This window comes from Chanodichthys erythropterus, chromosome 14, assembly GCF_024489055.1.
Source record: "Chanodichthys erythropterus isolate Z2021 chromosome 14, ASM2448905v1, whole genome shotgun sequence".
Taxonomy (NCBI): Eukaryota; Metazoa; Chordata; class Actinopteri; order Cypriniformes; family Xenocyprididae; genus Chanodichthys; species Chanodichthys erythropterus.
In genome coordinates this window covers 16,489,317-16,510,991 of record NC_090234.1, presented here as the reverse complement: position 1 = coordinate 16,510,991, position 21,675 = coordinate 16,489,317, and the positions used below count along the sequence as shown (strand labels likewise).

The 21,675-nt window shown below is 41.1% G+C and overlaps 1 protein-coding gene across 1 annotated transcript in view; it reads right to left on the bottom strand.

The window, feature by feature from the left end:
* Window positions 1-247: 247 nt before the first annotated feature.
* xirp2b (xin actin binding repeat containing 2b) overlaps window positions 248-21,675 on the bottom strand; it is a 52,005-nt gene continuing 30,577 nt past the window's right edge. The window contains exons 5-9 of the mRNA XM_067409362.1: window positions 14,780-14,849; window positions 14,557-14,651; window positions 3,408-12,603; window positions 1,820-1,950; window positions 248-382 (exon numbers count right to left, since the gene is read on the bottom strand). Of these exons, the coding sequence (XP_067265463.1) occupies window positions 1,859-1,950; window positions 3,408-12,603; window positions 14,557-14,651; window positions 14,780-14,849 (9,453 nt within the window). The 3' untranslated portion in view covers window positions 248-382; window positions 1,820-1,858. The remainder of the gene's footprint in view (window positions 383-1,819; window positions 1,951-3,407; window positions 12,604-14,556; window positions 14,652-14,779; window positions 14,850-21,675) is intronic.

The window sequence follows — 21,675 nt, the reverse complement described above, 5'->3', positions numbered from 1 at the left end:
ACGTTGGTGCTTAGGAGACTTTGAAGTCTCGCTCTTTGGGGGCCAAACGGGTTTCACTAATTTGACATCCTGATCCAAAGAGAAAGTTTTTTTCAGAGAGGCTGCTTGTGGAGGCCACACTACAGAAATTTTGTTAGGGCTTTGATCGGGTTTATTTGCGTCTTTTTCAAACGCGTCTGACAGTGAGCACATGCTACTTTGTGAGAGTGAATATCTCCAATCCGATCCTTCATGGTTTGTATTCCCTGCATCCCGACCGCCCAGTAATTCCCTTTGCAATCCTTGACCAAATCCATCCTCGAAATTCCCTTTAGACTTGAAGAGTTGTTTATAATGTGTCTGGCAGTATAAATGTCCATGGAGAGAAACAAAGTTTCCAAGGCTGTCAGAAAACAGAGTTTCATAATTCATAAATCACAGAAAATATATTGAGATATCTGCATTTGCACAGTATGTAAATGAGAACTGCTCTGTAAGCTTTCCATCTGAGAGGTTTTATGCAGGATACTTTATCTTATAGTTACAAATAATAGCAATTTATGCAAAAATATCATTTTAGAATTAATTATGCTGGGATATTTACATTGTTAGACGTACTAGAATATTTATCTTAATGTTAAGCAATGTTGGGGGTATCTCATTACAAGTAATTTGAGTTACATAATCAGATTACTTTTTCAAGTAACTAGTAAAGTAACACATTACTTTTTTTTTTAATTTACAACAAAATATCTAAGCTACTTTTTCAAATAAGTAACGCAAGTTACTTTTTCACATTTATTGATTTGTAAAAATAGGGCCCAAATGTGAACATGCATTTACTCATCTCACTTGCACGAAAACATTCAGTATTCCTCAAAATGAATAAAAACAGTGAAATGCAATCTCAGAATTTTACACAAACCTGTTATAATTAACTATATTAAATTACACAGATATACTTTATGTATTTAATCTCACTTTATTAGTCTTGCTGCTGACCTTCAGTGATCTAATTCGACCATACTAATAAGCAAAAATTACTTTATATTAGATTTAGAAATAAAAGTGTTGAACTTCCTTTTCTTGTATCCCATTCATCTTCAATCCAAAACAGCAGCACAGGTGAAAGGTTTGTTTGAGCTGCGCCCTCTACTGTACAGGTGTGAATTTGAATTTCCTTCCACTCTAGGCTTATTCATTTCACTTTTGGTATGAAAGGGCCTTAACATTTGCCAAAAAATAGAACTTTTTTTGTTATTATTAAAAAAAACAAACAAGCAAGCCCAGTCCAGTTGAGAAAAGGTAACGCAAAAGTAATGTAAAGCATTACTTTTCATTAAAAGTAACTAAGTAACGCAATTAGTTACTTTTTTAGGGAGTAATGCAATATTGTAATGTATTACTTTTAAAAGTAACTTTCCCCAACACTGATGTTAAATATATTAAATTGTCTGTTTATACTACCTTGTAAACACTAGAAAGGGTGCTGTGCTTGGTTTCCAGGGTTTTGCTATAGATCTATAGGATTTCTTTAAATGATATTTAATGACGAAATAAACAATCTTTAAAGGCATTTGAATTTACCGTTGTAATGTGATCTCATGCATACTACAGCACACAGATAACTGTTCATTTTGTCTAGTGTGTAAAATTAAAAAAAAAAATAATAATAAAATAAAATTGAGAGGTTTGGACTTATTTTTTTACACTAAAATAAATGTTTTTGTATTATACAGATAGTAAAGTACAGAAAAAAGATACCGTTGGCTACCGGCACTAAATTTCAGGTATCGATACTGGTACTGGTACCGAATAAAATGTATATTTTATGACATACCTCAACTTGTTTTTGCAGTGCTCACAGAAAAAACAGGATTTATGGAACTTCTTTTTGTCTGCTATCAGGCCTTCCATGGGGTAAACCCTCTTCTTGCACACTGCACACATCTCGGACTTTGGTACTCGAATCTGGCAAGATGGCAAGAGATAAGTTTTACTCAGTTCAATGTTGTGTACAACCAAAATTCCCATGCAGCACCAAACACTCAGTCCATCTGGGGAACACAGACAACATCCACTACTGTAATGTAAGGTTATCTGCAACTTTGTCAACAAGAGCATTAGTGAAAGATGTGTTCAGACACACAACAGTACATTACTGCATTAATACCTCTAAAATCTGGAAATAAAGTGACACTTGAGAACTTTAACACGGTTATGTCAAGTACAAAAATGCGTTTTTTTTTTTCAAATTTATGAGTCATTTTATTAAATTTAATTTTCACAATGTTTTTAGGTAACCTTGCTTGATAGTTCAGTATGCAACCGTGGGTTGCCATTTAGGCTGTTTTTAACCCAACCATTTTATCTTTTACCTGGTCAAGTGTATGGAAGTCTGAATAAGAAATGGGTTATAATTTGTTGGAGTTATTTTGGGGAATGTAATAATTATGCAAACTCACAGACAGTCTATAAAAAGGAGGAAACAAACGCACACAAAGAAACACAAATCTGACTTTTTTTCCCCTTCATTTGGTGTTCTGTATCAATCCCTAAAACATTTTGCTTTTAAAGCACATTTGATTTTTGCAGCACTCTCAAATGCTAATGAGACAGAGATGAATGGCAATTATGGAGAAAGCACTCAGTGTTATTGAGATTTTTGAAATTCTAAGCTGATAAATTGTCTGTTTTGATTTTTTTGAAGGTGCTCTAAGCAAGAGTAGGCAGAGAGCATTTCTGATTGGCTAATCAGAAAAAGTGCTGCTCCCCAGACTCTGTGATTTCTCAGGAAACCTATTTCAGTGACATGTATCAGGTAGTATGGGCAAATGTATGTGTGGTGTAAAAAAACAACAACAAAAAAATTAAACATGCATATTTTAGATATATGTGTCAGATAGTATAAACAAATTTATGTGTGGTATTCCAAAATAATAAAATAAAAATAAAAAAGATAAATAATAATAAATAAAGGACACCTATTTTAGTTATATGCCAGGTAAGCATAAACAAATTTATGTTGTATTTAAAAAAAAAAAAAACATTAAAAAATGAAAAAATAAAGTAAATATATTTTATCGATGTGTGTCAGGTAGTACAAACACATTTTTGTGTTATGTTCAAAAAAGTAAACATGCAAAAATAAAATATACAAATTAAACAAGTTAAATTTTAAATTATTAACATGCAAATAACTGCAGTGAGTCTCATTATGTTATGACTGTCGCATTCACACACACGTCTACTCATCTAAATGTGAATTTATCAACTGGGAAAACGCGGAAGTTAAAAACATTCAGACTAACACGGCAATGTACCTCAGATGTTTTGTAGTGATTTCATTCCCATCATGCACTGCAGGCATATTTAACCGACACAGCAGTCTCAGTTTGATGCACTAGCCGGTGGCATGGCTCTCTCACCTGTGACACCTAAGCTTTTGAACACACTCTCACTTTCTGCCCATGTTTTCTGGAAGTTCTTCATCAGTTCCTCTGCAGAGGCCTCAGGTGACACCATTACCTCTGTCGTCTTTTTCTTCACAGCATCAGCATAGGAAAAAGGCACCCGTTGCGTTGTAACGCTTTGAGTGTGCTTGGAAACCGTCGTGGTGCTTCTTGATCCGATAATTTTAGTGCCAAACTCGTCAACAGAAGAATAATGTTCAGTGACTGCTTTTGTCTCCGAAAAGCCTGTTGGATTGACAGACTCGTCTACTTTCACGTCTTTGCACACGGGCGGAGGGGAGCTCAGCTGGGAGCATTGTTCCCTCTCTGGAGGAAGCTCAGGCTTTGAACCTTCAGATGCAATTTCACTCACTCTTGACTCCTGTTCCTCCTGTTTGTTTTGTAGCGCTTTGATGGGGGAACTTTGCTCACTCATTTCAAAAACATTTTTAATATCCTTGATGTTGAAAGCAGGAATATCCTCTTGTTGTCTTGCTTTCTTTTCCGTATCAAGCTCCAGGTCCTCAGTTTCCCTGCCGGGTTTCTCTGTTTTGTCAACTGGGTCTTTTCTAATACCAACTTTCTCCTCTGATGACTCTATTGTTTTGGCTATTCCAAATAGGTCCATCTTAAAGAAATTTTCCTTCTCTTTCACTGCACTTTCAGACTTTGTGTCCTCTGTGTTGGGGCCTAAACGCTCAAGAATATTAACAGCATCTCCACTTACATTAGCATTAATCACTTCAAAAGTCTTTTTGACCCTTTTCTCTTCAGTAGAATCGATTTTGATCTGCCGATGGAATGTGGCAGGAGATTCCACGATTTCAGACTTCTTTCCGGTGACCGCAATCACATGAGGCACCGGATCGGGCGAAGCTCCACGGGAGAGCGTAGCTGTGGCATTTCTGAGCCGCGTTAGACTATCTGCCCTACTCAATGAGGGTGAGGGAGTGGCCCTGCTTAAGCGAGAGCTCGGCGTCTCAGACCTGCGTGGCGGAGGTGTCGGTGGGGATGGCGAGGGTGTTGCTCTCTGTGGCGAATCAGTTCTCCTCGTAGACTCGATAGTGATGAACGTGGGTGAGGGAGAGCGCATCCGTAACAATGGGGACGGAGCTCTGGGGTCGAGAGTTGTAACGCTGCTCAGTTGTTGCTTTCGGCTCTTGCGCGTTGTCTTCGTCTCCTCCTTGACCACTTTCTGCGTTTTACACTTTGTAGAACCAATTGAAATCTTTGAAATCCTTTGCGTGGCTCCACTAGAGACTAATATTTCAGAGGTGGCCTCACATTCATGCTTTTCAATAGTGCCGTCAAAGTGCATTAGCTTAGCTTGAACTAGGTTTTTAACATGAGCGAGAATTTCCTTGAGCTTCTGTTCATTGTGTTCGGCCGCTGCCCCTTCCAAATCACTCTTCTCCTCTGGCCCCAGAAGCCAGGCAGGCATCTCATTGAGCAACGTCTTCACAGACTTAGAGTCTATTTTTCCTTCAACCCCCTGTAACTCTGAGATATGAGACAACATCTTTAGCGCTTCAGTTTGACTTAGATATGTGCTGCCACTCTCAGCCGAGGACTCAGCAGGCTCCTTTTGTGCAGATTTCCCTGTCATTTTTATTGGAACATTTCTGCTTTCATCTTTTGATTCCTCAGGAATCTGCTGGCTTCCACCGGCCTGCTTTTGAAATTTCACAGCCATGCCGTCCTCCTGGAAACTCTGGTGTTGGACTGTACTTTCAGTTTTGATGACCTCCTTGTAAACCTCTGTGTGTCCCGTTTGAATGGAGTGCTGTGTTTGCTCAACAGTGATTTCCTCTTGTTTTTTATCAGCCGTCAGGACTGGCCACTTAGGCTCAGCAGGTGTGGCTTCTGTGGGCGAGAGGGATGTGGCATTGTTGCCTTGAGCTGTCTCTTTGTCTTTCTTATTCTTGCTCCTCCTTTTCTTTTTTGGAGTGGCAGGGGGCTCCTCTACAGGTTTCACTTTGGCCTCTTTCTTCACTTCACCCTCTGTTTCCGTGGGGCTTCTTTCAGTGCTTTCTTTCACTTGAACATTTTCAGGCTCCGCTGTGGTTTTCTCTTTGCTCTCCAGTTTAGTGCTCTTGCTAACTTTCTTTGCTTTTTGACTGTCGACCTTTTGTGGCTTCTGCTCAGCATCTTTAATTTGACTCTCTTTGTTTGGTTTTGATCGATCAGGGGAGTTTTTTTCTTGATTTTTCTTTGGAGAGCTTTCCTCTTTTGTTTTGTCCTCAGATAAAGATATGCTGCTCACATCTTTTTCAACAGTCTCGGATACACTTTTAGAGACACTTTGAGGTTCGTCTGTTTTGACAGAGGCCTTTATTTCTTCTTGTGATGTGTTTTTAATAACTGTCCTCGTCACCTGCTGTATATTAGTTGTCATGGATCTCTTCTTTTTCTTTTTAGTTGAAGTGGAGGTGGTCTGCTGCTGACCTGAAGAGCCCTGAGATGACTGATTAGAGATAATGCTCTGTTTAACTGAGGAAATAACAGGAGATTCTGGAAGAGATTTCTCATTTGCTGCAGCGATCAAAGCCTTGCTTGGGGGAGCGTTTGAGAGAGCTGTGTGCTTGGATGAATCATATGAGTCTGCGGCTGATTCGGATTTGGTCACACTCTTTTGAGCTCTCTCTTGAGTGAAATCAAATGATATGCTTGCCTCTGATTGCACCGTGCCCGTGCTCTCTGAAGAAAGCATTTCAAGGGCTGCGCTGACTGACTCGTGCATACGGATTTCAAAGGCCTGGGTGCACGGCGGTGGTGGCGTGCAGCTTTCCTCCCTCTGCTGTCTGTACTTCTGTTCTGCTTGTATTAATGGGGTTTTGAATTTGCTTACTGGGGATTTGCATGGTGGAGGAGGAGAGGCGGGTGGGGTGAGTGTCAAGGGAGCGAAAACTTTCTTGGGAGGCCGTGGAGACTCCGGTGGCTGTTTTGTAAAAGCAGACTGAATTTCAGAGGATAACACGGTGCAACTGGCCGATGATGTGGTGACATTTTTTCTACACCTGATCTCTTGAGCAGCCTGCCCATCCATTTTCTCGAATGAAATTGCTGGCTCAAGTTTGGGTACTTTGCACAACTTTGGCACTTTTATGGGTTTGACAGTCATTTTAGTAGGTTTGGATGGTGTTATGCTGGGCAGTGGAAGGACGTCTAGCTCCTGCTCTGTGGGAGGGGGAGGGAGGAGGTCTAGCTCAGCCGTGGCTGGAACAAGAGGAGGAGGTGGTGGGGTTGGTGGAGGAGGTAAATGGTCAAGTTCTGTCTTGGCTGGATCACAAGGAGGAGGAGGAGTAGGTGGAGGAGGAAGATCATGATCACCCCTGATGCTAGGAGGTGGAGTGGGAAATAAGATGCTATCATAATCCGGAGGGGGTGATGGAGGGGGAGGCAGTGGGGGTTCAGGGTCAGAAGGAGGAGGTGGCATATGCATTTCCTTCTGTTTTCTTTTATCCAGCCTGATTAAACCCTTACAGCCACTTTTTTTGAGGTTACGGAAGTCAGTCTTTAATGTTTTGACACCGTGTGTTTGTACAATTGTTTTGTGCTCCAGCACTGTGGTTTTTGTCTCCTGGTTGCATGTTGTGGTGTGGCCGGTGATTGTAGTACTCTCTTGAGCTGCATATCTGTTTTGCGTTGATTGCTTGTGAGTGCTCCTCTGTGATTCACTGCTCACATCAAGGTTTTTGACCACAGGGGTAGGACTCTCTGCCGGGATGTCTTTCACTGATGGAGACGAGGTCTTGACGGGAACTTTGGCCTTTCTTATCGGCTCCCTTCGGGGAATCGTTGGGCTCGCTCTCCGTGCTGTTTCCATTAAAGATTTTATTGTGCCCTTAACATCTCCTTTTATCACCTCTTCTTTCTCTGATTGCACTTGCTCTTGGGTGTCATAGAGTGATTTTATGGAAAGCTTCACATCTCCCTCTGTGCTTGCCCTGCGTTGCATTCTGGGAGATGGAGGAGGCTCGAGTAAGAGTTGAATCTTGCCTTTCACATCTCCCTGGACACCAATCTCCTGCTGGTAAACCTTTCTCTCATTTGACGCTTCTTGTAGACTCTGTATTGCCGTGTGAATGTCACCCTTTACAATCATCTCCTTCTCCACTTCTTTCACTGCATATTTGGCCTCCTCCAGCGATTTCAATGTACCTTTGATGTTACCTGGCACTAAATCTTCTATGACAATTTCTGCCTTGGTGGAAGCTGAGTCTTTGAGTGATTTCAGTGCTCCTTTGATGTTACCAGGAATGATTTCGGGCTTTTCCACCTCTCTGGGCTGATTCTGGGCCTCCTCTAGAGACCTCAGTGTTGTAGGTAAATCAGCTCGAACGACAACTTCTTTCTCCAAAACAACTGCCTGGTTTACAGACTGTGTCAGTGAATTCATCGCTGCTTGCAGGTCTCCTTTCACAATCTCTTCTCTCTGTAAGTGTTCAAATGAGACTGGAGGCTCGGTCATGAAAACCTTAACTGTGTTATGCACATCTCCTGGGACTATATCTTCCCTGTCCACCAGACGACCGATTTGAGCTTGATTACGTGTCAGGCTGAGTTTCATTTCTTTAATATCACCACCAATGATTTCCTCTTTTTCAATTTTACCTGGGTCTGCCTCATCTGGCTCTACCTGCAGCTTTTTGAGGTAATCGAGTGCACCAGACTCAATACACGTAGAATAAAAGCTCACCTTTCCCCTTTCTGCTACATCCACTTTAATTCTCGCAATCTCCTCTGTGTCTGGATTGCAAAGTCTCTCTAGGCAGCCTTTCACATTACCTCTGACTATATTTTCTTTCTGAATGTTTGATTCCTCATGAGAATTGAATAAAGAGTAGATGGTCATACGAATATCCCCCTTTTCGTCTTCTTGAATGAGAATGCCCCGTTTGCCGTTGCTCTCCTCTTTTAGCAGGTTGTTTATGGCTTCCTGAATGTCACCTCTTATTATCTCCTCTTTCTCTACAGAGGTGCCACTGCGCTCTTGGAGCAGCTGTTGCACGGTGCCACTTATGTCTCCCCTCTCCTCTGCATTTATAATTATTTTCTTCTCCGTGTTCTCCTGTCTGTTGAGGAGGTTAATCATGATGCTTTGCAGATCTCCTTTGATGATGTCTTCTCTTTGGATTTGGGGAGCTTCTTTATTCATGAGGTTGTACTTAGCCATCCGAATGTCTCCAATTTCATCGGCCTCTATGATGATGCCTTTGGAGTCTACCATTCTCTGGGTGTACAGTTCATCGAGGGTGGCTTTGACACTTTTACCAATGACTTCTGGCTTCTCTAAGCTGCTCTCATTAAATTCAGTGAATGGCGTTGTTTCAAAAAGCCATGTTGTGGTTTTTACATCTGCTTTGGGGATGTCTTCACAAGTTACCTGTTTACTTTCATCACTGTCATTAATATGATCAAGAGGATTCTTTTCAAATAGCCACACAGACTGTTTAACATCCCCCTTCAGCTGTTCTTCCATAACAACAGTGTTCATCTCATCTTCTGACTTTTCAGCATGTATCTGGTCTATTGTGTGCGTTTCAAACATCCATTTCGCTGTCCTAACATCCCCTTTGTGAATCTCACTCATGCTGACAGTACGTACCATCTTTTGAGACATTGCATCAGATTCAAAACGCTGCTTGTTTGTCTTAACATCTCCTCCCTGAATGTCTTCAACAGTTTTGATTGATATTTTGGCATCTTCTGCAATCTTATCAAGGGGCTGGGTTTCAAACCTCCATCTCGCTGAGTTGACATCACCTTTGTGGATATCTTCCTCTGTAACAGCTTTTAAGAGGTAGACTTCATCTGTCTCTTTAATTGAGTCCAGAGGCTTTGTTTCAAACAGCCAGCGGGCTCCTACTACATCACCTCTTTGTATTTCTTCTTTTGTAAGTGTGGTCACTTCATGATAATGGCCTTCTTTGTCTTGGATGGCATAGAGAGGCTGAGTTTCAAACATCATGGCATAAGTTTTTACATCTCCTTTCTCCTCATCCTCTCTGATGACTTTCTGCAGCCTTCTCATTTCGGCCTCAGAGGACGTGTCTTGAATCTCATCTAACGAGTAGGTCTCAAAAATGAATCTGCCTTTATCAACGTCGCCTCCCTGAACATCTTGTACTGTGCGAGCCCCTTTCAGCTCACTGGGGGTCTCTGAGATTGCATCTATGGGCTGGTTTTCAAATAGCCATTTGCAGTTTCCAACATTTCCTTTCTGAATATCCTCAGCCTGAGCACTCCTCAGCTGTCTCATGACATCCTCAGAGGTTGAGCTCATCACGTCAGAAGACTGGGTCTCGAATATGTATTTCATCCGAGACACATCTCCAGATTGTATGTCTATCTCAGTCACGCTCTTAAAAGCGTCCTGCTCTTCTCCAGCAATGTTCTCCAGGTTTTCTGTCTCAAACAGGAAACGTACCATGCGGACATCTTTTCCATGAATGTCCTCTTGTTTCACAGTGTGAGTTTGCAACACTGTCTCAGAGTTATCCTGTATGGCATCAAGGGTTTGAGTTTCAAAAAGCCAAGTGCATGTTTTTACATCCCCTTTTTGAATTTCACCAGAATCTTTTGTACTCTTAAACTCTTCCCTTTCATAAAGCATGTCTATAGGTTTGGTCTCAAAAAGCCATTTACAGGTTTTAACATCACCTTTCACTATTTCTGCTGTCTCCCTAGTAACACACTCCTCGTCTTCAATATTGCTAAAATACTTAATGGCATCGAGTGGCTGGGTTTCAAAAAGCCATTTTGCTGTCTTGACATCTCCAGATTCAACCTCTTGTTGGGTTATGCCCTTTATGATTTGGAATTTAGTGATGCTCTCGTCGAATTGGTCAATTGGGCGAGTTTCAAACATCCACTGGCAGCTTCTGACATCTCCTTTGACAATTTCTTCCCGCCGTACAGTTCTGACTTCATGGTAATGCCCGGAGCTGTCTTGCAAAGCGTACAATGGCATGGACTCAAATAAATCTTTATTTGATCTCACATAGCCAGTGGTTACACCCTCAACTTGAATCTTCTGACTTTCGTCATATTGGCTTAAATCATATGTTTCAAAGATTTGCTTGTAATTGCTTACATCCACATTTTCGATATCCTCCAGATTCACAGTTCTTGTTATTTCCTTTTTCTCCTCTCTGATCAGCTCCAGCGGCTGGCTCTCAAACAGCCACTTCTGGTGTCTAACATCTCCCTTCTCCTCAGATGTCATTGTTCTTTTGAGTTTCCCCACCTCTGCAAGCTCTTTAATCTCATCTTTTGGAGCAGTCTCAAAAAAATGTCTGGCAGATTGAACGTCGCCTCCAATAATTTCCTCTGCACTTACTGGCCTGGCATTGGAATCGTCCTTCAATGTATCCATCGGTTGCGTCTCAAACACCCAACAATTTCTGAGGACATCACCCTTGTAACTTTGATCTATTTGTTCAGAATCAATTGTTTTCATGAACTGTCTCTTTTCCTCTTGAATGTCTTCCAAATGCTGGTTCTCAAACAGCCATTTTTGATGTCTCACATCACCTCTTTCTTCATCAGATGCTATGGTTTTCTTAAGTTGGTTTACCTCATCATCCTCATCTTTGATTTTCTCCAGCGGTTTATTCTCAAACACCCATTTCTGGTGTCTCACATCACCTTTTCCTTCTTCAAACACTGCCTTTTTATTTAGTTTTCCCACCTCAGGAAGCTCTTTGAGTTCATCCGGTTGAGCATTTTCAAATAAGTGTCTCACGGAGCGAACATTGCCTCCAATAATCTGTTCTGTGGTGACAGGTCTGGAGTTGGCATCATCTTTAAGCGTGTCCATAGGCTGCGTCTCGAACACCATGCAGTGTTTTCGTACATCCGCCCCAATAATTTCATCTTTCTGCAGCTGTTGCAGTCTCTCCCACTGGGCATTTATAGAGTCAAGCCTCTTGGTCTCAAACAGCCACCTTCCCCTTTTCACACCATCCAGCTGGTTGTCTTCCATGGATATACTGGAGATGAGCCTGACCTGAGAAAGTTCCATGTCAATGTCATCCAAAGGCTGCGTTTCAAAGAGCCATCTTGATGTTTTGACATCCCCTTTCTCTGTCTCCTCTCGACGGACAGAAGTAATCAGAACCATTTCACCGGTTTGTTCCCTCATAACACACATGCATTGCGTCTCAAACATCCATATGACTTTCTTCACTTCTGACTTGATCTCCTCTAGCACAGACTTCAGGCTCAGCAGTTGCTTCTCATCCATGGTTTCCGTGTCTCCCAAAGAATCCATTTCTTGGTTTTCAAACATATACCTCACAGACTTCCCATCCCCTTCAGTGGTTTCTTGTGTGAAGATGACTTCTTTGGTTTGCTCATCGTCAGTGTGAATTTTATTTAGCGTATCCATCGGCTTTGTCTCGAACAACCAAGCGGCCGCACGAACATCTCTTTTCCCCACTTCATTTACTAGATAGTTCCGTTTAGTTGAATCGTGTTGCAGTCCCACTGTATCCATGGGCTGCATCTCGAACATCAAAGCTGTGTTCCTAACATCACCTCCAGCAATGATTTCCTGCTGAATGATCTTTTTGCCATCCTCTTCATTATCGGAGTCATTCTTAATGGAGTCCAAAGGTTTGTTCTCAAACATCCAGCGCATGGACTGCACTTCACCTCTCAGAATCTCGTCCCACTCCAAATATTCGCGATCCGGGCTTCCGTTTGAATTGCTGCCAGCGTGTTCAAACTGGTATGCTACCTCCTGAACGTCTCCTACTGCTTCAGTGTCCTCATCATTGTAGAAGTCTTTTTCCAGCTCTTTCCTGACATCAGGGTGGATGTGTTTGCAGAGACGTTTCAACTCTAATAGCTCTCTCTGTCTGCAATATTGCTCTCGGTTTACTGTGTGTTTCACTGGGTGAGCTGGAGGTTCAGGGAAATTCTCCACATCATCTGAAGGTTCCTCCAGTAAGTCCGGTGGGGGCGGTGGCAGATATTCCAAATCATCATCATCATCATCATCGTCGTCATCATCGTCCTCATCAAAAGCAAACACAGAACTTGGTTTATCTTCTTCTGCTTTGTCTGTGGAAACACTGTTCAGAGACCTTGATATCTCACTCTTCACAGTTTGATGGGACGCACTCACATCTGATGGCATCTGTGAACGGCTTTTGTCACGTTCAATCTTTTTTTAGGGAGAGAATAATGCATATAATTCAGTCCAGTTCTGAAATAAATTATACTTCAGCCGGACCAGATGGCTTAGAAAAGTGCTTTGATTTTTTTTTAAATTGAATGCAAAAGCATAGCAATTTATTTCAAAGGCCTTTCCAGTATTTTTGTGTCCTTATTGTGCATTTAAATTAAAAATAAAAGTTGTTGAGGCTCAAAATCTTTTTTTTTCTTTTGTGTCTAAAATGTTTTGCTTGAGAAACAATGTTGCTGTCAAAAATGTTTTTTTTTATTTCTAAATAAATATTTGTTATATTTAAAACCAACTTCATGAATATATTAAACCATCAATATTACTGTACTAAATATGAAAATTACAGCACACTAAAAAATGTCTTTTTAACAAGTTTGAATTGGTATTTTTGACATTTCTCAATTGAAATCTATATATATATATATATATATATATTTTAAAAAAGGCAAATGTTTTCACTCGTTTCTAATATTTAAACTAGTAAAAGATAAAATACACTTGTATTAAAGATTCAGTTAACAATTAAAGCTGCAAGCAGCGATGAGAGGGTCCTCGCACCTGGGCTTACCGCCACCCGCTGGCCTTATGAGAACTTGAACAGTGGGACATAGTCATTTAAGCAGATAATTAGAGGAGAAATATGACAGTCATTTTGATGCACCACAGTTCCTGCTGCCAGCAGGTGGCGCTTTGACTATAACTAAATATTGTCATGTAGATGTCTTCAGGCCAGGACTATAATCAAACGTGAAGTTTGGAGCAGATCGGACATTGTATGCCTGAGTTACAACAACTTCCTGTTTCGTGGTGTTAATCACATAAATTAGCAGTTAGCCAAGGGTTCCATGATTTAACATGTTTCTAGCATGTTTGGTACTTCATGGCATATACAAATGTGTTTCTAGGAGTTTATTACAGTGTGAAGCATGTCATTTCTTGTTGCCAGCAGGTGGCGCTATGACTAATATAATGGCCACGAATATTGGCATATAGATGTGCCAATGTGAAGTTTGTGCCAATGTGAACTTCACACTTGTGTAGTTTGGGGCAGATCGGACACTGTATGCCTGAGTTACAACAGCTTCCTCTTTCATGGCAAAACATCAGACTTTGTCAGGCCGCTACGGACACAACCTTCAGCGAAAACTCAAGATCTTTGATATTTATCATCGCTAAGGCTTTAAGATTATAAGTATCTCACTTCCTGTTGGGTTTACAGATTTTGCAGCCAGGGACTCTTTTGTAGGTATTGGGCTGTTAGATCTGTCTACCGAATTTCATACCTGAACGTGAAATGTAGCGCAAAGGGCGCTTAATTGAAATTGTTTAGGTGGCACTATCAAGCCATTTTGCCACACCTAATTCTGAAACCCACATCAGATGTAAATTTTCACCACTTCTGACATGTGTGCAAAGTTTCATGAGTTTTTAAGTATGTTTAGGCCCTCAACAATGCAATTAATTTCAGAGAAGACGAAGAATTGACTGAGCAATTACAATAGGGTCCTCACACCATAAGTGCTCGGGCCCTAAAAACAAGACTGAATAGCTTATGCAGATTTGATATGCAAGTAAACTGATCTCTCAAGCAAAATATTTTCAAAAAAAAGTGATGAGAGCAAGACTTTGAGTCTTAACCATCACTAGTTTGATTTTTTTTTTTTTTTTTTTTGGACAATAAAGACACATAAAGACACAAGATAACTCCATATCTGATGTAAAGTGGATTTACAATAACAACGTCAGAACACTGAGAGCTGAACACGGGCTCTTCAAGTCTTATGAACCTCAATAAAACTATGCTGTTGAAAGTGGAGGGACTCGTGGAAACGTAAAAAAGATGGTAAGTAGAGTCTTTTTATGCACTGAATACTATTAAAGCATAATACATTTTATGTGTCAGAGTAGAGATGTAGGCTAAAAAGGACTTACCTTAATTTTCTTGCTGGGGGCTGCCTCTTCAATGGTCTTTTCAAAATGCTGTGCCAGTTCTTTAGCTGAGAGCCTTGGATAGTACTCTTCCTCCTCTGGAAGCAAAAGGCAAAAATTCAAATTAAACATCTTGTGAGTCTCTGTGAAATGCACTACAAAACAAATAATGAGCTGCTGTGTGATATAGAACATTTTATCTATAAATTATTGCTATTGAACTTACCTGTTTCATTGTGATTATTTTCATAACTGGAAATCACTTCTCGGTTATGAGTGATTTGATCATGTGCAGTCTGTAATAAAGCAAAATAAATAGAATTTAATTTAGAGCAAAAATCAAGTAGAGTGCAACCAACAGGACCTACATTATAATTTCTGACATGGATTTACATATGCATTTGGCAAATGTTTTCATAAGCGACCCACAGTGTGTTTATCAGTATGTGCATTCCTTGGGAATCAAACATGTGACCATTGTGTTGATAGCACCATGCTTTACCAGTTGAGCTTATATTTAAGTTTAAAGGGGACTTATTATGCCCCTTTTCACAAGATGTAATATAAGTCTCTGGTGTCCCCAGAATATGTCTGTGAAGTTTCAACTCAAAATACCCCACAGATCATTTATTATAGCTTGTCAAATTTGCCCCTGTTTGGGCGTTTTTGTGTATGTCCCATTAAATTCAAATGAGCTGCTGCTCACGGCCCTCTTAACAGAAGCACTTCGGCTGCTCAACAACAACAAAGCTGGAGAATCTCACGCAGCCAAAACGAGGATTGTCAGTAACAGTGTTCAGCCTTACATTGTTCAGACCGGAGTCGACACTGATGGAGAGACTCAGGAAGAAGTTACAACTTTTAGAATGAAACTGGACGTTTCTGAATGGTTAGTAGATAAATTGATGTAGTTGCTGTGGAGTTGATTCAACTCATCCACTAGCATGTGCCGTCATGTTCATCTTTTGTGCAAAACCCGCATGGACACCCACTATATGAGCCATGAGCCTAACGTTTATGATTGCTATCAAATGCTGTGAATGGTATGAAGCTCTAGCGCAAGTTCTGCCGGGAAGACTCAAATGTTACGTCACTTATTAATTCAGATCTAACCAATCATTATCTAACACTTGGAGTATAAAAGATTGGTACTTACACTTGTCTGAGTTTGCAGATGCTGACGCAAACTTTCACGTCGGTGCGGGATATATTCAGCCTGTCTCGTCGTTATCCATTAAATCACTGATATTTCAATCTAAAACCCAAGCTTCAGTGAACCACTGTAAAACAATATTCCTCTCTCGATGCATGCACAGACTATTATAGTGATTATCTAAATAATCAAACAGATTACAAAATGTCTGCGTATATTGATTTACTACTCCATGTAAAAATGTTAAGCTACAGCGTCATTTGAGTTCATGTCAGCCTATCATTTCGAATGTTTGAGCTGTTACGGCCAGAGGAGAAAGATTCCCGTTTAATTTCAGAAGCATCTCCCTTCACGGATTTCTTTTGTTTTCGAATTTCGTCTCAGCAATATCATCAAGGGTTAGTCACGGCTGCAATCTTCACCATCCTCGCCTCTTCACTACGGATTAGCCATTTCATCTCAGTGATAAGTATTTTCGTCGTGTTATGCACCTTGGTGTCTATTGGGCGAAGAATCGTCTTCTGCTCTTTTCACATTCATAATCAGTATTATGCAAGCGCACGCATTTGTTAGTCAGAGCGCTCGTTAAACGCTGCTTGTAGTGCTTGTTCGTATTGTATAGCCTTTAGCACGTTGTTATGATCATCCACATATTTTAAGTACCATTCGTTTAGGACAAAACAAAGAATGGCATACCATATACGGATATTGTTGCAAGGCTTGGAAAACCCCGTTGCGGTTTAAACCTTAAAGCAATACACCCACATCATTACATTGTAATGTAGTCTAGATCTTTCTAACGAGACATTGTATTACATATTGAGACATTGTATTATCGAATATTGCAATTCGTCATAAAATCATCAGTTTACTCAAATAATTCTTTGGAATTTAATAGCAATTCTAGAACGACTGGGCTGATGTATCGCATGTAAGAATCTTGGGACATGTGGTCTCCACCTTAACGGTCGGTGCAAAAGAATAGGGATAGGACTCAGTAAGAATTATGTTCATGGATGTGAATATTAACGTTATTGTAGTATGAAGCAGAGCAGGACCGAATGTTGTGGGAACTGAACGAGGCCGCTGGAGCGATTGCGCAACACAAGCCTCACGAGCAGCGGGACTTTTATTATGACAGAGTCGCCGGCGCTGCTTCCGCTTTTCCGGTCACGAGTATGAGGTAACATAGCTCCGTTTATTATAATTGTAGTGTGTTGAAAATGATGTTATAACATTACTGTGTGCGTTCACTCGGCGGCTGCTATGAGACACTTACACACTGCAGTAAGATAGATCGATTTAATGGAATATCATTGCTGGATGTTTCGTGTTGATAAATGATAAATTTATGCATGATAAATTCATTTTAAAATGTATTGTATGATGGAGAAAATGCTGTATTACTGTTAATAAAAATAAAGCTGCATCTGATTATGCTATGTTAGCTACTTGACAAAAATGTTTTTCTCTGATGCATAGTACTCACCAAAATCAAGGATATTAGATTTAAACAATGACTAATCATGTTGAGCTATTTGTCATCAATTGTTTTTTGTCTATAGATATATCAAAACAGTTGTTCCCTTGTCTATTAATATGTGTAATATTTTAAAGCGTCTTGGTGTTTCCATGGTTACTACAAATTAAAACCGGAAACCACGTTAATGCAGGTCATAACCAGGTCATAACCAGGTTAATGCAGGTATGACGACCTTGACAGGCGGCGACTCACACGTCCCGAGCCTTGGTTAAAATCGTAATTTTTTGCAACTTAAATATAGTTTGAAACATTGGGATATTGTAAGTACTCAAGTAAGCAAAAAATATAACACTGGACTAGTGGTTTTCTGATATTTACAGCAAAAAATATTACTTATTGCACCTTTAAATGTAATAACAGTGTTTATATTTTCAGGTAAGTATTTAAGTTCGGAACAAGTTCAGTGTTCCGTTTATTCAATGAATAAATTAAATGTAAATAATACTGCATTGTCTTCACCGCATAAAACTAAAATCTATTTCAGTGTGAAATTGTGGGTGTGCCAAGCGAATCCCAGGGTATAGCTATAAAGGATAAGACGATTCATTCTACCAAATACTTCCAGTGCTGAAATATTACTCATACTTGTCAGTTTATTTGTCAAATTAAAATCGTGAGATAAAGCAGATGTTTTACTTGGTCTTAGCGTCATACTATCATACTAATCTGCATTTGAGCATGTTTATAGTTTATGCAGTTCTGTGTATTAGTCTGTCGACTGTAAGCTAGATCAAATTATAATATCCTGACGATATTCTAACATTTCATCAATTCGATCTCGCATTTCGCTGATCCCCTACAATTAGCACATCGGTTTTCTGTGTTCGTTACCTAAGCAATAAGCGCTGTATGCACAAGGACTTTTGACATAACCCGCGCATGCCCATCCAAACACAAATAGATGGTACACATATTTTGGTGTTCACAGAAAATAGTGTGCTCCTCTTCAGGACCTGAACGCATGCAACTTGGTCTAATCACTGCAATTTCTGTGGCGTGACTATTGTGGATGTTCATCACGATCGTGCTGCCTACCGCATTTCAAACATCTGGATTTATTGCGTTCAGTACTCTGCCCCTGCCTGGTTATAAGCATTTTGCTTGTGCTTATCGCGCCCCATCTCCTGTGCAGGGCTCTTCACAGTTTTTCTCTTCACCGAGGTACTGAACAACAATTATCGCATTATCCTTTTGCCAAGGTTTGCTAGCTTTTGCAGAGTTCAATAGCTAGCTAAGGTTAGCTAATATAGCATTACCAAGTATGCGTTTTCCTTTCTTCAATAGCATTATGACAAGGTTTTCTCAGTCTTCATCTGTATCTATGCAATTTAGTATTCTCATACCTATCTGTTATGCTATCTAGTTAACTTTCTTTTGGGGGTTCTCTCGGCAGGTTCTGACTGCTAGATGGAGTCCTGTTGGCTAAGTTCCGTCAAGCCACTAACATGGTTTAGAAATTTTCCTAACAGCAGATGAAGAGGACTGCTGTGTGCTCAATGCTCAACTCAAATGCTCATTACAATCAGCAATTTTCTGCAAATACTGGTGGGGGTTTTATGTTTCTCGTTTTCATCATTGCTTCCGTATTTTTAGCTTTTATAGCTTTAACGTATTTCTAATGCGGCCTTGTCTTTGTGGCCTATCGTGGCCTTGTCTCCGTGTGGCCTATTGTGGCCTTGTCTCTATGTCGCTTTTATCTCCCTTTCTTGTTTTTTTATCCTTCTCCATTCACGTGTTAAGTAATTTCATGCAAATACTGGTGGTGGTATGTTTTCGTATTTTCATCATGCCATTTTCAGCTTCTATAGCCTTATGATTTTCTGAGGCTCATCACAGCCTTGTCTCCATGTTATCTCCTTTTCTTGTTCTTTCTCCTTCTCTTAGTAATTTCACGCAAATACTTGTGGTGGTGTATGTTTGCTGTATTTCTTCATACTATTTTCAGCTTCTATAACCTTATGAATTTTCTGAGGCTTATCGTGGCCTTGTCTTCATGCGGCCTATCGTGGCTTTGTCTCTATGTGGCCTATCGTGGCCTTGTCTTCATGTGGCCTATCGTGGTCGTGTGGCCGATCGCGGCCTTGTCTCTTTTAGACCTATCGGGGTCGTGTGGCCGGTCGCGGCTTTGTCTCTGTGTGACCTATCGGGGTCGTGTGGCCGATCGCGGCCTTGTCTCTGTGTGACCTATCGTGGTCGTGTGGCCGATCGCGGCCTTGTCTCTGAGTGGCCCATCGTGGTCGTGTGGCCGGTCGCGGCCTTGTCTCTGTGTGACCCATCGTGGTCGTGTGGCCGGTCGCGGCCTTGTCTCTGTGTGACCCATCGTGGTCGTGTGGCCGGTCGCGGCCTTGTCTCTGTGTGACCCATCGTGGTCGTGTGGCCGGTCGCGGCCTTGTCTCTGTGTGGCCCATCGTGGTCGTGTGGCCGGTCGCGGCCTTGTCTGTGTGGCCCATCGTGGTCGTGTGGCCGATCGCGGCCTTGTCTCTGTGTGGCCGATCGCGGCCGTGTCTCTGTGTGGCCGATCGCGGCCTTGTCTCTGTGTGGCCGATCGCGGCCTTGTCTCTGTGTGGCCGATCGCGGCCGTGTCTCTGTGTGGCCGATCGCGGCCTTGTCTCTGTGTGGCCGATCGCGGCCTTGTCTCTGTGTGGCCGATCGCGGCCTTGTCTCTGTGTGGCCGATCGCGGCCGTGTCTCTGTGTGGCCGATCGCGGCCGTGTCTCTGTGTGGCCGATCGCGGCCGTGTCTCTGTGTGGCCGATCGCGGCCGTGTCTCTGTGTGGCCGATCGCGGCCGTGTCTCTGTGTGGCCGATCGCGGCCGTGTCTCTGTGTGGCCGATCGCGGCCGTGTCTCTGTGTGGCCGATCGCGGCCGTGTCTCTGTGTGGCCGATCGCGGCCGTGTCTCTGTGTTGCTTGTTTTCTTGTCCTTTCTCCTTCTCTTATTATGTTTTAATTTGTTTTTCTCTGTTTCAGGAACTGCAAGATTCTCCTCTGGTGGGTATACATTCCCTCTCACAGTTTTTGGGGGGAGAGTGGGCTCCGTCCTGGCGGTCACGTCTCACCACCATTTTTGGGGGTTGGCTACGCCCCTGCCTTCAGCTTCAGGCAGGAAATGCAAAGTCTCCAACCCTCAGGACGTGAGCTACGGACGGGGCCTACGCCAAAGATCATTAACCTTATATATTCTGCTTGCTGTTTGGTAATAAATATCAGTGTTCCGTTATCTTGCCTCCCGAGTCTTTCTGGTAGAACTAATATTTTTTCAAAATATGGCTCGGACAGAAATACTCCTTTTTTTAAGCAATCGAGCTTGTCAGAGCTTGAACTTGCAGGCTATCCAAGCTAATGAGACTCTAAATAGTGTTCTGTTCTCGTCTGTGCAGCCAAAGACAGAACAATTAGCATGCTTTGCTCAAACATTTGCCATGGCGTTAGAACTGGTACACTGTTTTCATTTGCAAAAACAAAATGACAGCACCGTGGGTGGAAATGTGCAGATTAAGGGGCGTTAATATTATAATAAGATCCCCTTCCTACATCACTTGGGGAGCGAAATCTGAGCGGTTCATTTTTTCACATGCTTAGAGAAAGGCTTGCCAAAACAAAGTTACTGGGTTGTCCTTTTTCATGTTTTCTAGATTGGTAGATGCACCGGGGACCCGATTATAGCACTTAAACACGGAAAAAGTCAGATTTTCATGATATGTCTCATTTAAAAAAAAATAATAATAATTTATATATATATAAAATCAAAACTCTCATCATGAAAGCATGGTTTAAACGGTTTAAACAGTTTAAACAATTAAGGCCCATTCACATGACTTGCATTAACTACGTTCGAAAATTAAGTTCAAAAACTAAAAGCAAATAATTTAAAAAAAATTTTTATAATTTTAAAATATAAATATTTTAACAATATAACATTTTTCATTTTTTAATATATTTATTTTTAATATATTTTTATTATTCCTGTAGCCTAACCAGTTGAGTATGGTGCTAACAATGTTAACATCATGGGTTCAATTCCCAGGGCACACATTTACTGATAAAAGCGTCTGCCAAATGCATAAATACAGTAAATGATTTGCCATTTTCAATGTGACTTTGACATCGCAAGAACTTCTGTGGCAAGATCACTTTTAGTTTTATCAAGGTCTGTGTTTCAGGGTTTGGTATTTTCTTTTTATTCTACTCAGCAGACACTGATCTGCTCACCTGATCTGACGATCAATATCCCATGAATTATTCTACTGGACTACACTTGTAATCTCACACCTCTTTTCTTTGTATTTTCGAGAGGACACTTCAAAACTTTATTTAATTCAATTTGTCCTCATTTATATTACTTTTAGCATCTTTACTGTGAGGTTATTTCAAAGTCATGGGTTTGTTTCCCAGGGAGTGCATAAACTGATCAAATCTGAATTAAAATT